Source organism: Ambystoma mexicanum, chromosome 3p (genome assembly GCF_040938575.1).
Source record: "Ambystoma mexicanum isolate Mex_15411 chromosome 3p, UKY_AmexF1_1, whole genome shotgun sequence".
In the NCBI taxonomy this organism is placed as follows: Eukaryota; Metazoa; Chordata; class Amphibia; order Caudata; family Ambystomatidae; genus Ambystoma; species Ambystoma mexicanum.
This window is the reverse complement of record NC_090925.1, coordinates 888,535,648-888,550,728: the sequence shown is the minus strand read 5'-3', so window position 1 is coordinate 888,550,728 and position 15,081 is coordinate 888,535,648. Positions and strand designations below refer to the sequence as shown.

Genomic DNA, 15,081 nt, shown 5'->3' with positions numbered 1-15,081 from the left:
GAAGACAAAAAGGAATGACAAGGAAGTGTGACCAGCACGGGACCTTAACACCCCAAGACACCACGCTACCAGAAATTCCACAAACACAGCGGCCGCCTATGTGCAGAACCTCTGGCAAAACCAAAAACGGAATTCCAACAAAAGGACAGCATTAACTGGACACCAACGGACCAAGAAGGAAAAGATTTCCAACGGCATGCATCCGAAACAAGACAACACCACTCCCTCGGTCACACCTCGAGGCCACAAAAAAAAAACAGAGCACTTACGCCTGTCCCGAGCTGCCCCTCAGGACCTAGGGCTGCCACCCCTAGCCAAAACTATTGTTAGCGAACACTAACACAACTAACACCTAACCAATTTAGCCACCTTAGCACAACTCACCTTCCACTTCGGTCTGCCACCCCAAAGTCTCAGAGCTGCACCTCCAAGCGCTAACCAACCGCCCCCAAAGGAAGCAACAACAAATGCCTAACAACCGAGGGACCACTTAAATAACTTTGACAACAGTATGGGGAAGAACCACAACACCATGCTGTTACTCTGCACAAAACCGTTGGCCATTCCCTCTATCCACAAAATCCATTTCGAACACACCAGGAGACAACCTGACATACCAGACTCGGAATCAGGAGGCACACTGGCAAAGCAAAATTGAACACCACCCCGTCCAATAGGATAACACTATGGACAGTAAGAAAAACTCCACTCAACTCAGGCGTAGCGATCAAAACATAGATAATCTAAAGTGACCTACCCTGGAAATACCAGGCACCCAAGAACATCTAAAGTGACCCACCCTGGACAGACCAGGCACCCAAGACCATAATCACACCTCACTCCAAGACACCTAACCTGAAACCACACAGGTAGATACAACCAAAGGTCAAGAGATCAACAACACACGCAAACATAGTGACCAACCCTAGCACAACTAATGCCAGGCACTAAGACAAAGGAGCGCCAAACCACAGCATGCACCCGCACACACATTCACGATCAACATCCCTGAGTGCCAAAACATAGCGACCAACCCCGGCTTAAACCAGGCACTACACAAGGATACGTGCACTCCTGACCGTGCACTCATGACACAAAACACACGGGCAAAACAACTCAACCCATGACTGCACACAGCAACCACAACGCCACTCATACAAGGCGCAAACATTAAAATGCTGTAATAATACGTGACTACAGGAGCGCCAAAATACAGCATGCACCCGCACACTCATTCACACCCCAACACTGACATCAAGCATGCACAAATGCCATTTGGTAACATTGCATAACAAGGATGGAATTTGAATGCAACATCATGAAACACATGTGAAAACATTGGACGATGACGACCCCAAGCCCATCCCTCGATGCCACTAGCTTGGGCTCCTGGGCACCACACAATAAAGATATGCATGAAAGTCAGTGTTCGGTGAAAAGTCACATGACTGCATTTTCCCGCACAAGTAAGTTCACAAATGCATTTCCTGCACAAGTAAGTTCACGAATGCATTTCCTGCATAAGTAAGTTCACAATGCATTTCCTGCATAAGTAAATTCACCCCCAATCCACACTCCTTGGGGTTACATTGCCCGGACCAACGCTCCATTGTCCGGACCAACGCTCCATCCCCCAGATGAAACCAAGCAAAGAGATCGACATTTCAATTGCATATTCGATTACATTGCATTTCAAACCCCCACCCCTCACCTGGGAGTTGCAAAGGAAAACCAAACCCACACAAGAGGTCTATTTCCCATGAAAGACCACAACACAAAGACACCACAGGGGACTGACAACGACCTTCAGTAACACCCCTATCCTACTACGGAAGCTAAAATGGGAACACCTAACCCTCTAACATGGGCCACAACAAGTACACACTCAAACTCACACATACGGCCCACAAAGACCTGAAATGAAAAACGTCATGGCCATGCTGCACATTGGGTAGGTTCCGAAAACCCATAGCGCAGACATTGACAGGCTTCATATGCCTAACACGGAATGGCAAACATGAGAAAACCACTCCAATGTTCCAAAACATGCCTCAGTCTTGATTGCGACAGCCATAAAGAACGGGAAGACCCCGAAACTCTTTGCTTCTGGCGTGTTGCTCCACTTCCGAACCTCCCGGGATACTGTCCCGCTGAAGATCAATCGGTTCCTAAACTCCTCTGCTGTACAGCGTACAACGAGGCTTCTACGCAGGGAAATCAACGTGCAATGCGCACGTGACCAAACAGGAACGCCTCTCCCTGCAAAGACGTCATCAAACCAACGGAGACGCCGTCCAAACAACTTCACGGGGCCGCATGTTAACCCCTTCCAAACTGGTGCTTAGTCTTTACGAGCCCCAAGGGCAACAGCTTCAGTTTCACACACCCCCATCTCCAGGGTAAAGTCACGGAAGGCGCCAGCATTAACGCCCAGGCTTGCACGTTGAGTAACCCCGCAATACCGCCGCAGTTCCATGGAGAAAGTGACTACCTGTCCAGCGACCACCGTACTACGGGCAGGGCCTCCTCCAGCCCGGAGTGCAAAAACGCTCCTTCTCCGCTGCCGACAACTGTACAGCAGGGTCGCGCTCCTAACAGAGTGAGCGGCGACAAACACATGGCCACAGGCTCCTCCGTGACTCCAACGCCAGCTGAACTGGAAGCGCGGAAACAGCGCTCAACCCCAAGAGAGCAGGGGAGCGCTGGCCAATCAACGGCTCACTAGTCAACGCCGCCACCGTACAGCAGGACAGTCCTTGCTGTCATATGCAGCGCTGTCCTGGCCAAGCGAAGCGCCACACTCCATACAAGGGACTCCTCAGGCCAACAAATGCAGGCCCACCTGGGTGTGGGGGGGTCACGGGGGCGGTGTTTCGGAAGGCTGCACCCCCCCCCAGCAGCGCCAGATCCACCTACCATCCCATCCTCGTCGCCAGTGTAACAAAGTGGACCTCCAGTACTTCAGGTAAGTTACAGGTTCCTTTATTGTCCATGTCCAGTACTCTTCCTCAAGACACAGGGATGGTAGGGGACACAAGATGACAAGGGAAACACCGGGCTCACCCCCACACCCATCTTCTCAGCTCACTCTTCTCACTCTCACTCCCAACCGTCACTCACAGAACCTTGCACACCAACATTCTACATAAACATTCCAAGTAGGTGATGTCACACACCCACCTAACCTGAAAGCAGATTACTACACTCTCCTTTTGTTTCTGAGTAAAGAGTCATCAGACAGTATGAAGCCATTTCACTCAAGGAGCTGTGCGATTAAAGGGCTGCCTGTGCAGACCTGCAGGCAACTCTTCAACCACGCAGCTGTCATGCGCCGCCCATGGAAGTGCTGGCAGCAGTGGAAGTTTCAGTAATGGACTGTTCATTCTGTCAGTAGTGGTCTAGCCTTCTCCCAACATGGCCGCCACATCTATATTGGTGGGCAGTGACGGGCACATCGGGTTGTATCCGTCTTTGGGGAATTCACCTAGATTGTACTCTGTTGCTTGGAGTTCTAACTTCCTTGCCTACTTTGTTACTCCTCTTCGCTCCGGTTCTCCTAGTCTATCTGTCTCTGCTGTACGTCCTCTTTCTCCACTTGTTTCCTGAACGCATCTCTGTGGCACATTCTATTTACTTTCTCTGCTTGTTTCCCGACCGCGTCCCAGCGGCACGCTCTATTTACTGTTTTTCTTCCTAGTTTTCATCTTACCTTTGTTGTACGATTTCTGACTATCCTAATATCTTATCCGATCCCTCTCTCAGGTGATCGGATCCTCGTTTTCTCTGCCACCCCCCTGTTCGGCATTTCACCCTTTTGTTTTTTCTCAGTCAGCGTACTATCGGGTATACAGCCTTGTATTTTGCACCCACCTTGGCCACTCTTTACACTGTACACTTACTTCCCATCATCCTTGCCTGGTTCCACCTTCTTCTTTCCTTTCCTGCGCTCTCAGACTATCCTTTCTGCTCTCCAGTACCTTCTCTGTTGCTTATGATTTGCATCCCGCCTTGTTTGCAGTCCTTAGTGCCGTGCCTGGACAAATCCTTCACTCCAATGCAAGCCTTTCTTCAGGAGCCTCTGCATCCTTTCCAGACTCATTCTTTGGGAGGAAGGAACAACCTTCTTAACCCTCCTACCAGTGAAGCCTGTCGCACAGTCAGGAAAGTAGTCCCTGCTCCATCAAGCATCTGTACTCCAGAAGGAGAGAAACTGATACAGTTGGACTGTAACTTTAAACCCAACACTTTCTATGTTGGATTCCAACCCCAAGACATTCATGTTTTTTTGTGCCCAGGAGGCATTTTCCCCTGAGACTGGGGGCTTGCTCATCGGAGTGCCCCTAGATCTGGGTGAATCAGCAGGCCATGGTGGTCTCCGAGGGAGCTTGCCCCCATCTACATCACAGGAAAGAGAAGAAGCCCAAGGAACCCAGGAAACCTTGGTGGAAGAAGGAATCAGAAGTCCAAGACAGCTCTGTGAAAGACACAGGTGAGGAGGAAGCATGGGAGAGATCCCCAGGGATTGACAGCAGCCATACATGCCAACCCTGCCGATTTAGGCGGGAGACTCCCAGTTTTCCCATGAAAAATAATGCTATTTTTCACGTTCTCCCGGCCAAAATAAATCTTTGCCCAATACATTCCTATGGGAAAATCTTTGGCTCCCGATTTTTCTGATGTAATCTCCCGCACAGGTGGGTTGAAATGTTGGCATGTATGAGCTGCTCCTTGAATGAAAGCACTGCCTGCTCTGTGCGAGGGCTGGGGCGCAATGGTGTCACACCTTTGGTGCGTCCAGTCGCTCCTTTTGTTTAAAAATCCCCCCCCCCTTTAGGCAGCGAGGGGAGGCTCTTTAGCACTCTACTTAAAGCAGTGTCACTATGTATGCAAATAAGAGGGGCACACATTTTTCGCCGACCAGGGCCACGCAAATCTTTGAGCCTCAGCCGGCCCTGCGTGGCGAGAGCGAAAATAATGATGCAATGTTGTTTCCCCTTTCTCCTCTGTGTGTTTTTCCGGGGCCAGGCGTTCCCCTTCCCTGCTTGTGCTCGCTCGAGGGCACGCGTAACGGGTTGAGAGAGCGTGCACGGGCTCTTTTGTTGCGCGTGCCTTAGTCTGTCGTCGCTGCCCATGTCGATGGGCGTGGCTGCTCTGCTGTCAAGTTTTACTGCCGCCGGCAGTTCAACTGTTCAAGTTTCATTTCGCGCGCTGCTGGCTCCAGTGCCTACACACCGGCTCATCTCAAGATCCCGAGCCGTATACTTGCACCGTTGCCCGCCATGAAAAGAGCCTGGGAGCCGGAGTGCGCCCTGGAGCAGGGCAACCCTTACAGGACGCCGCAAAAGCGCCGCCCTGTCCCGGCGAAGCCGCCAGTCGTGTCCGAGCCCACGCACTGGGACACGGAGGAGCTATGCGCCTACCTGCGATCTCAGGGCTTCGGGGCGTGCGAGGGCACCTTCAGAGGTAAGGCGGGGGGCACGCGAAACTCTGAGCAACCGGGGCACGTTTGGAGTTGGTGTGAGCAAGGGTCGGGGAAATGCGAGATGTCTCTTTAAGCGCTATATAAATACCTTTAACATGAAGTGTTGGAGAGAGTAAACGGTGCAGAGGGTTAAGTCTTCTCCCCTCTTAGGGGGTGGATGGGCTCTTGGCACTAGGCGAGGAGTGTGATGCATTTACCCTAAATAACCATAGCCCAGCTGCTGGTAGGGTGAACCTGCGATGCCATGTGCATTTCCTAATTGGATCATCCCAGGTGCTGGAGATGGCATTTTCAGTGCAGTTACAAGTAGCTCCGAGGCCGTCCAATGGGGAGGTGCAGCAAATGCATGCTGTGCTCCAGAACATGTGTACATAACATAAGACAGTGACGCTGCCCGTGTAGACCTGGAGGCGGGGGTCTGCCTTCAGAGGGGCCGGCTCTCTTCCCGTTCCCCTTCAATGAATGTTAGCAGAAGCGTCAAATTGGTAATAGCCGTCCCACCGTTGATCTAGCATCACTTGGACCAGCATTTTGCATAAAGAAACATATACATTTTAACTCCTGTTCTGCCCTGCAGAAACAATTTTGGTCACTGGCGCCAACAGGGAAGGACATTAATGTTGATTCTGCCGTAGGGACCAACTTTTTGATTTTCTACATTTTGGAGGCTCCGTTCAATTACTTGCAAATGATGGGACATTTCGCATAATGAAGCATACATTTTTGCGTGGATCAGTTCCGCACTCCTTTTGATGTTCCGTACAGGGCTATATATTTTTTTTTTATTTTGCACTTGCCGTATCCTTGACCCAAATGCTGCAAACGTTAGCACGATTTGCAGCAACAAGTTGGTACGACACCTTAAAATCGTTGGGGTAAACCATGGGATTCTGTTCTAAGGTGTCTAAAGGAGCATGGCATAATGCTTTGAGTTTCGTTCAGGAGACTAGTGCAAAACAAAAACTTTCTTCCATATTGGTGTCTCTGGTGGAGTATATTTGAATGACTTTTTTTTTTTTTTTTAAATCAAGAAAAGAACTAGCAACTGAAAAAATGCCCACAAAAATGGGAGTGAGGTAGGCCTTAATACATGCCCATTCAAGCCAAGTCCTCGTAGCTGAGACGGCAAATAATGAGGTTCTGCTTGGTACTAACGTTGTGTGGCTTGAAATAAAGCACAGGCCCGCACACCTAGATTTGGAAATGTATCGCACACGGAACCGTTCTGGAGTTTTGATCAATGCCTGCGTAAATCAGAGTAAAATTGGCGACCATTAAGGGTCTGAGGGTTAGAAGTGACTACAAAGCAATATGAAACTACAGGAACATCTGAAAATGTAGGGCTGGTGGGGGCTCGTATCAGAAAGTTGTTTGGAGCCCCCTTACCTACATCTGGTAAAAGTGCCCAAAGCACAATGGGGTGCTTACATTATAATTAAGTCAAAAGAATGTAGCAAAGGTGTTAATAGCTACAGATTAACATGGACAGGCAGCCAGCAGAGAGCTGAAAAACTGAATGGCAATTGAAAAGCTCCTAATCACTCTTTGATGTTAGCGGCTTTAATCTGTGGAGCCCAGAGGCTTTAATCTGTGGAGCCCAGAGCCGGCTGACCTATTACCCTGGTTAGTGTTGTACATTGACGACCTGAGGCATTGTATTGTGGTTGGCAATACAAGGCTGTGTTTTTTATTGCACAAAGTATAACCATAAAACATATTTTGTTAAACGTTTTTATCCAAAAACACACAATGATAAACACTGTTATCTTTTGGGCACTGGGACCAGGGGGTGCCTACCTGGCCTATGCCGCCACACCTGGCTGGGTTCTCGGCCCTCCAGGTTTCCCCAAAAGTTACTGCACTACCTACATGCTCTTGCGGCTAAATTATTTATAACCTCAGCATGGAAATTGTCCATTCCATTAACCGACAGGTGGAACCAGTCTTGTGGAAAAGATCCGTGTCTGCTAGTGAAATCGCAGTGTGTCGGATGAAGGGAATTCCCCTGCTGGTGCACAATTTTTCCACCCCCCCCCCTGTTTTTTCCTGGCTATGTCTATTGCCTTGTAGGAATTGGGCCCCCTGCCCTGTTTTTCTGGGTGTCATGGCTGAATAGAAAATGTCGGTCTCTTTCCAGTTGTGTGCTATTCCTACCAGAGATGCGCATATGTTGGTCTGCAACTGTTTTTTCTGCCTTCTACCAAATCGTTGCCTCCCAGAGGTATATTAAGAATTCTGCTGGTTCCCTGAAGGCTACCAGGTCTGCCAGTCTGTCGTGTATCTCAGACCATTTCATGCCACTGTACTCCCACCATGATGTAATGGTATTTCTAAACGCCGGTTTGTCTTTACGTTTCTTAGGACCATCTCTGTCCTGAAAATGACTGAATGTCCTACGATCATGCCAATTTGACGGGGGCGTCTTGTACTGTCGAGGAAAATCATGGTTATATTAGTTATGTCCTTATATCTTTTATAACAATCGGACAGCCAGCACCCAATTTGTTTCACTTTTTGAGCCCCAAGACCCCCATGCTGTTGTTGCTGTGCCTATTCTAAATGAGTGGGTCCCATATCCCCTGCTGTTCCAACCCGCTTTTTCAATGGTTGTCTTGAAGACTGCCTGGAATTGAAGTGTCCTGCCATCTTTGTGTATCAGAAACCACCCCAATGTACTGGTGGCACCTAAGGTACTGGTTACTGAGCAGTTTGTTTTGTCTTACATGTGATTGCCCTTCTTTTCCTTGTCTTGGATGTTTGTACGCCCTTTGCAATATAATCCCCTTTTACTTGGACCTCCAACATGCCTAAACCATCGCTTGCTTTAGTGCTTGATGCGATGCGCTTGCTTGCCCTAAATGCCCCCAAAATACGCAATGGCAAATGCTGCTTTAAACCGCTGTGTCTCGTACTTGTGCGAGAACACAGTTTCCAGCAATTCTAGTAGTATTGTGATTTTCTCAAAAGTTTAAAGGACGCCTCTTGTCCTTGTGTGGGCCCTCTAACTTTCCCCATCCTTGTAGTGCATAAGTTATCAATGTGCTGCGAGTTGGGTCTGATTCCCCCTTGTATTTTTGCAAAATAGGCTACCGCTGATAGGTGCCTCTTTGCCCATTCTTTTATCTTTTTCTGATTGTAGCCCATTCTAGAAAATTATTCATTTCTTTTGTTGTTATAAGCTCTACATGCGCCCTCTTTGTAATTTTCAGTAAAGTTTCCAGACACTTGCTATATTGTTTTGCTGTGTTTGTTGCCAAAGCTTTCTTGGCGAGCCCCAATAACAACCCTGTTGCATGGTCTGTGCATACGTCAGGAGGTGTGCTCCCGTTAGCACCCGTTTCTGAGGTGCTTCTGCTGTTATCTCACCTTGGCCCCGGCCGTCCAGCGTTGATGCAGGTGTTCCCTTAATTTCTCTGCTAGTATTTCCCAGCATTCTTTGGGTACTTCTGTCTGCCTCCGCCTCATTTGGTAAAATGTATTCCACTGAAAGCAAGATAATGCATCTGCAATGTTATTATCCTTGCCAGCAATGTGTTTTAGCTCTTAGCTCAATATTTTTGTTCAGAGTTTATAATGGTCATGGCCTAAGTATTCTTAAGACCAAGTGACATGCCTTTGATCTCCTGTTTATGATCCCTACTACAGCCATATTGTCTGACCATGCAATTAGCTCTGTGTTTGCCAGCTGGTCGCCCCATATATGCAGCGCCAGCCAGATTGGTATGATTTCCAGCAATGTTATGTTCTTTGCCAGGCCTTCCGTGTGCCATGCTTATGGCCATGGCCCTGCACACCATGAATTTCCTAGTATTGCCCCAAATCCTTTGCTTCCTTCCGCATCTGTAAAGAGTGCCCTTTTCTTGATGGTGTTCAATGGCGTGCGCCATGTTATTTTTCCTGTTGAATTTAGCTAGAAACTCTTCCCATATTAAGAAATCTTTCTTTACTTCCTCCCCTAACCTTATATGAAGGTGGGGTTTTTCCAAAATGGCCCCAGTCTTCTGTTTTCGCCATGCCATTTCGCAGTCACTTCCTTTTGGGATTTTACTCTGTTGTTTGAACCAGGTGCGAGTCGTTTGTGCATTTTGCCTTTGGGCGGGCTCCAGTGTGCCCCCCCCCCCCAACCAGAAGCACCTGTCGCCCTGACACCACGTCAAACGGACGTGGAAGAACTATTGCAGCCATGTACGGGGCACTTGCTAAAGCAGCTTTGGCTTTCTGCCTAGGGCCACAGCGTATCGCAACCCGCTTGAAAAATCTAATAATCGTGGATCTTTGCTTGTCCGGAGGCCATTCAGCCTTTGTCATCTCCTCAGCCGCTGGAGTATCTGTCTGGCTTCCCGTGGGTTGTCTCAAAGAAAACCGGGGACGACCCCTGCTCCGGTCAGGCGTTGCCACCCGGCTGTTGATGTCCTGGCATAGATAATTATAGAGTTTCCAGCTAGGGCCACTTCTCTTTGGGGTTATTGAAGAGCTGTACCTTACCCCCACGATTGACATTTTGCTGCCTGGGAAAGAAGAGGGTGTATTTGATACCCTGCGAGATCAGTTTCTTCTTGGTAGGACTGGCGCACGGCGCCCTCTGAACCTCCCTCGTCTAGTCCAGGAAGATCCTGATTCGATATCCATTCTAAGTTATCGGGCCTGGGGCCCTCGCCATCTGCAGCAATGCGTCCCTGTCTCGAAAGTTCAGGAGTCTGCTGATTTCTAGTGCCAGGAGGGCCCCCGGCACCTGACGGCCCGTTGGGATGCTTTGGGCTCTTTTGATTTAAGAAGAAATTGAAGAGCTTCTATGGGGCAAAGAGTTCCGTTAGCCATTGGTCCAAGAAGAGCTCCATGCTGGGCCCTTTCTCCCTTTCCGGCAAGCCAAGGATACAAAAGTTGTGCTGCGTTCTCCCTGCACTGTCTTCGACTTGGCTTTCCAGTTGGGCAAGTTTCTGTGAGACTACTACTAATTGCTTTTCCATCTGCTTAAGCACATCTTCGGAGTCCAAGATGCGCTGTTCCGCCTCTCCCACTCGCGATGAAAGATTTCCCAGGTCCTGCCGGAGAAAGGACACCTCCAGTTGAGAGGCTGTCAATCTTGTCTCAACGGAGGATCTGGATTCCCCTATAGCGGTCATTTTTGAGAGAGATTTGAGCAGCCTGCGGCTAGGGTCCTGTGCCTGGCAGAGGGCCACTCGTTGTATATTGATCAATCCTGTGTTGGGTCGCAGTCCTCTTGATCTTGTCCTTTCCATGATGTCCCAGCGCCAGACACTGGTGCCCTGTCGCTGCTCTGCCACTCTCACGTGTACTATCCCCAGTGCCCTAGCCCTCTAGAACACCCCTTCACAATCCTTACCCCTTCACAATCTTGTTGGGCGTTGCTCTATGCGTGTCCCTGGTCCTCACTTGCTGCTGTGCCATCCCCGGCTTCCTAGCACATGTTGTGGCCCCCAAGGGGGCAGATCCAGAATAATCCTAAATGTGGGACAGCTGTGCAGGCTCCGATCACTGGGCTCTGTTTTTGCATAGATAGGCGCAGTTATTCAGGATTTCATTCAGCGTTGGCACCCCAGACTGTGGTCTTGCACCTCTGTGCCGTTTATCCGTAAGATAGCTGCTTCTTTGACCGCAGTCAGGCCTGCCCTGGCCCTCCCCTCTTGTCCGGCCTCCAGCCCTAGTTCAGCTTTTCCTGATCAGGGCACGGCACTCCCGGCGGCCTGGCCTCCTCAGTGGGCTCTGCTGATCGGGCTATGGATGTCCCGCCTACAAGTTCCTCCCAGGAGTTCACGGACGCTTGTCTGGCACCTCCCTGATGGTCTCTGCTCCCATGCTCCGGCAAGCTGCATTGACTTCTGTACCCGCTCCTGCCTTGTTGCTGCAGAAGCACTCCGGCACAGGTTGCCTGCCCTCACCGGAGAGTTGGTTCCTCCTGCAGTAGGACTCTGTGTGCCCACCTCCCACTTGGAAGCCGCCTCCTGCATCCACCTCCACCACCGTGCTGCAGATTCGGGGGTGGGGGGTTGCAAGCCGAAAAGAACATTAGCCAGAATATTAAAGACCATGATTGCATATCAATCTATAGCATTTAATATGCGTAAACCATGCCATCTGGCCTCACCAGATGGTTATATCCTCCTATTGACCTTAATTTATTGACTTGGGGAAGCACCCAAAATCCACAAATCACAATTCCAGGCAATCTGAATGTATATATTTCTATTAGTGTTATTAAAGCACTTACAGCAGAGTCTCTGCACCTGGATAGGTAGTATCTAAGTGCATGTGCTTGGTGCATTTATCCAAGTGATTACCCATGTTTTGCGCGTTGGTGAGATTTGGGATAAATTCCCCTCACCCTATTGTTCCTACCCAGTTAAATTCTGAAAATACAACCTTTTGTTATTTTATTGGCCAAGTGATCTCTGACCTCCTACACACCCTGTATTAGTGGGTTTGCAAGTCATTCACTTGCAGTATATCCAGTTACATTGAATGAACTGATGTAACGTTCTACTCCCCTTAGTTTCTTCATTGGTAGCACAACATTGTGTATCTGGATTGCATGCTTTCATGTTCTTCAAAATCTCCCATTGTACCGTGATCTTACGGTATTGTATATTAAAGACAATTGTCATTATGTTAATATCCATTCTTATATTGTTGTATCAGGATTGAATACAATATTATTGCAGCCTGTTCGGATGCCCTAGTTTTCCTTCTGAATAATACATATGAAACTATTGTCAGTGTACATATGTATCACCTGTGCTTATATGCAGTATATGATAATAGCATAAATACTGCAAAGATATATTATGATCGTTATTAAAAGAAGATATGGTGTTGTACTCCCTATATCCCAGCATGTGCAATTAAACTACACTCCCCGATGCATATTACATATAGGACTAATGTGCATGTGATGGCAATCATTCTTGTGTCTATAGATTAATTACCATCAATATAATGTACAATGACTTAACTTGGTCCTCATTCCACTCCAAATGTTGGCGTGGACTTGCCTTCAATTGCTGGGGTTGTGCTGTATGGATTCTTCCTGTGGCATCCCGAACCAGAATAGCAGCAGGCGCTCGTAGGTAGATGCGCCCGCTGTAATGTACTTCAAATCTAGTAAAACATTTTTAACCATACTTAGTCTTTGTCTTCTAAAGTTTTTGTGAATGGGAGCCTCTTATACAATCCTAAATGAATGTTGCAGACATTTTAGTGCCAAGGTTGTGTCAAAGTCAACCTGGATTGTAGAAAGCGATCTTGCTGCACTACTTGTACTCATCAAATGCCGCGCCCCAGATAAGTGTCGAAATGCCAACATTCTCACTCAAATGCATATGATGTTAATGGTAACTTGCTGTTCTTGATAAGTTAGGGATGTCCACTATTTTTAATTGAAATCGTTTAGCATTTCGGGTGCTTCATCTTCCTACAATCACATTTTTTATGATCTAATCATTGAAACATACAAAATATAATGGTTATCAACAATTGCTCGGATTATTAGACAACAATGCATAGTGTTTCTCCTACAAAAACATCATAACCTCTTGGTGGACAACGCGAGAACATGTCAGAAATGCACTCCATTATGTTGGTGTTTGCCAATAAACGCATTCAGAGATTTCTCACCTTAAAGCTTATGAAATATGTTTACTTGCCTCTTTCATAATACTATTAACATATGTTTTATCTGGACTCGACATAACAGTTACAAAAACACATTAATTTCATGTTCCGAGTTGAGACCTTCTATTCTACAAATGCATCTGTCTAAGAATACGTTTTGGGTCCCCTCCACGTTTACCGCATTTAGCTTTCAATAAACTAACACATTTCAAATCACTCCCATCTTCCATTTGGCCAGTGTTACTCATGGATCTGGGTTGTTGAGGCTTGATAGAGGATCTTGTATGCAAATTCTCAATTGCCTTATTGTGCTAACAATGTCGTTTTTTGCAGACACATATTATTGCATATGCCACACGTGGTGTGTTGCATTGATGAAATCCTTTATTAATATATCTGTACCTTCCTAATGTACACATTTTCTCACAATTCTTATGTAAGTACACTGCATGTACCACATTTGTGGAAGCTTTGTCACTTCCACTGGTTGTTTGAACTCTACTGGTATTTAAGAATGAGGGACACAATTTATTTCTGATTGTTGGAGCTTGAGTAAAGTCAAACTGGGTTGACTCTAAAATGATTTTAAATCATTGTCCATGCACAAGAGGTGCCATCGTCTCTGTACTATCTTGTATAAGATGTGTGTTTCCTTATGGTATTGCGTAATAATATCTATATTGTGTCTTCTTTCTGGTCTTGCTTTTGCTACAGGTTCCACCATTGTACCCAGATCTGTGCTTTTGATCTTATCATAAGTGTTTAATACTTTTTAAAATATTTTTATTACTTCAACAATCAAAACAAAACTCACAGTGCAGTTGTCATCATTACAATTGTGCACCATATTTCTCGCATAATTCTGTCATTGCTCCCCTTATCCCACCCCCCCCTTTACGAGCGTATTAATTCGAATCACTCTGTAACCGCCTCGCCCAGCGGGGTTTCATTTCCTGCAGATTCTGTCCGATCTTGTATTGTTCCAAATAATTCTGCTATCAACAATCTCCATGCCATCAGGGTTCCCATTTCTTCCTCTTCCCCAGTATTACTAGTGTCTTGCCACACCGTGGTCTCTGCCTCCGCCCACCTCTGCAACTCTTTCCACCACACCTCCACCCGTGGCCTATGACAGGTCTTCCATCCCATGGCAATCCTTCGTTTTGCTAGCACATACGCTAGATCTTTAGTTTTTGCGATCTGGGGAACCCCCCCAATAAGCAGGCCCAGGCTGAGTCTATGACAATAGTGATCCCTTTTTCCGCAAGTCTCCACGCCACTTCACCCCAGAAGCGCTCAATTACCGGGCATGACCAGAACATATGTACCATGTCAGCCTGTTCATCGCCACATTTAGGGCATGTTTGTCGCCCTGCATTCTCAAACCTCGATAACCTCATAGGTGTCAAGTATGCCCTATGCGTAACATATAGCTGTATCTGTTTCAATCTTGCATTTCTGGACACTTTCTTATGGTACCCCAGGGCACGTTCCCACATCCGGTCTTCTATCGGAGCTCCCACTTCCGTTTCCCAATGGTTGTATCAATTCTTTCCCAACTTTAGACATCAACATTTTGTACAATCTAGAGATCTCCTGTCCACCTTCTGCAATATCATACATCGTGTCTATGGTAGCGTCTGGTTCTTCTAATATTAGGCCATGTTTTCTTAATTATCTGTACTATTCTAAGATATGTGATATACTGGCCTTCGTGCAGCCCCATCTCCTCTCCCAACTCTCCAAAATGTATGATAGTCTCCCATCGTTACCAGCCCCACAGACTCCCAATGCTCATCCCCTCCTGTCATTGCAATCAACGGTATCTGCGGGGAGCATGGGATTGGGTTTTTCATCATCTGGCATGCCCGGCGCCACATCCTACATCCAAGCATCATCATTTTAGGACGCTCTTTCATTTCCGTTTTGGGCAGCCAGATCATCTCTTTTAGATAGAATGGGGCACAATT

The 15,081-nt window shown here is 47.5% G+C and overlaps 1 protein-coding gene and 1 long non-coding RNA gene across 2 annotated transcripts in view; one reads left to right on the top strand and one right to left on the bottom strand.

Annotated features, from left to right (window-relative positions):
- The window catches only part of LOC138581068 (uncharacterized), a 297,626-nt gene extending 293,620 nt beyond the window's left edge, over positions 1-4,006 (bottom strand). The window contains exon 1 of the long non-coding RNA XR_011304415.1: positions 3,900-4,006. This is a non-coding gene — a long non-coding RNA (uncharacterized lncRNA). The remainder of the gene's footprint in view (positions 1-3,899) is intronic.
- A 1,139-nt stretch (positions 4,007-5,145) lies between these two features.
- Positions 5,146-15,081, top strand: part of SAMHD1 (SAM and HD domain containing deoxynucleoside triphosphate triphosphohydrolase 1) — a 697,568-nt gene continuing 687,632 nt past the window's right edge. Inside the window, exon 1 of the mRNA XM_069652117.1 lies at positions 5,146-5,463. Within this exon, the coding sequence (XP_069508218.1) occupies positions 5,280-5,463 (184 nt within the window). The 5' untranslated portion in view covers positions 5,146-5,279. The remainder of the gene's footprint in view (positions 5,464-15,081) is intronic.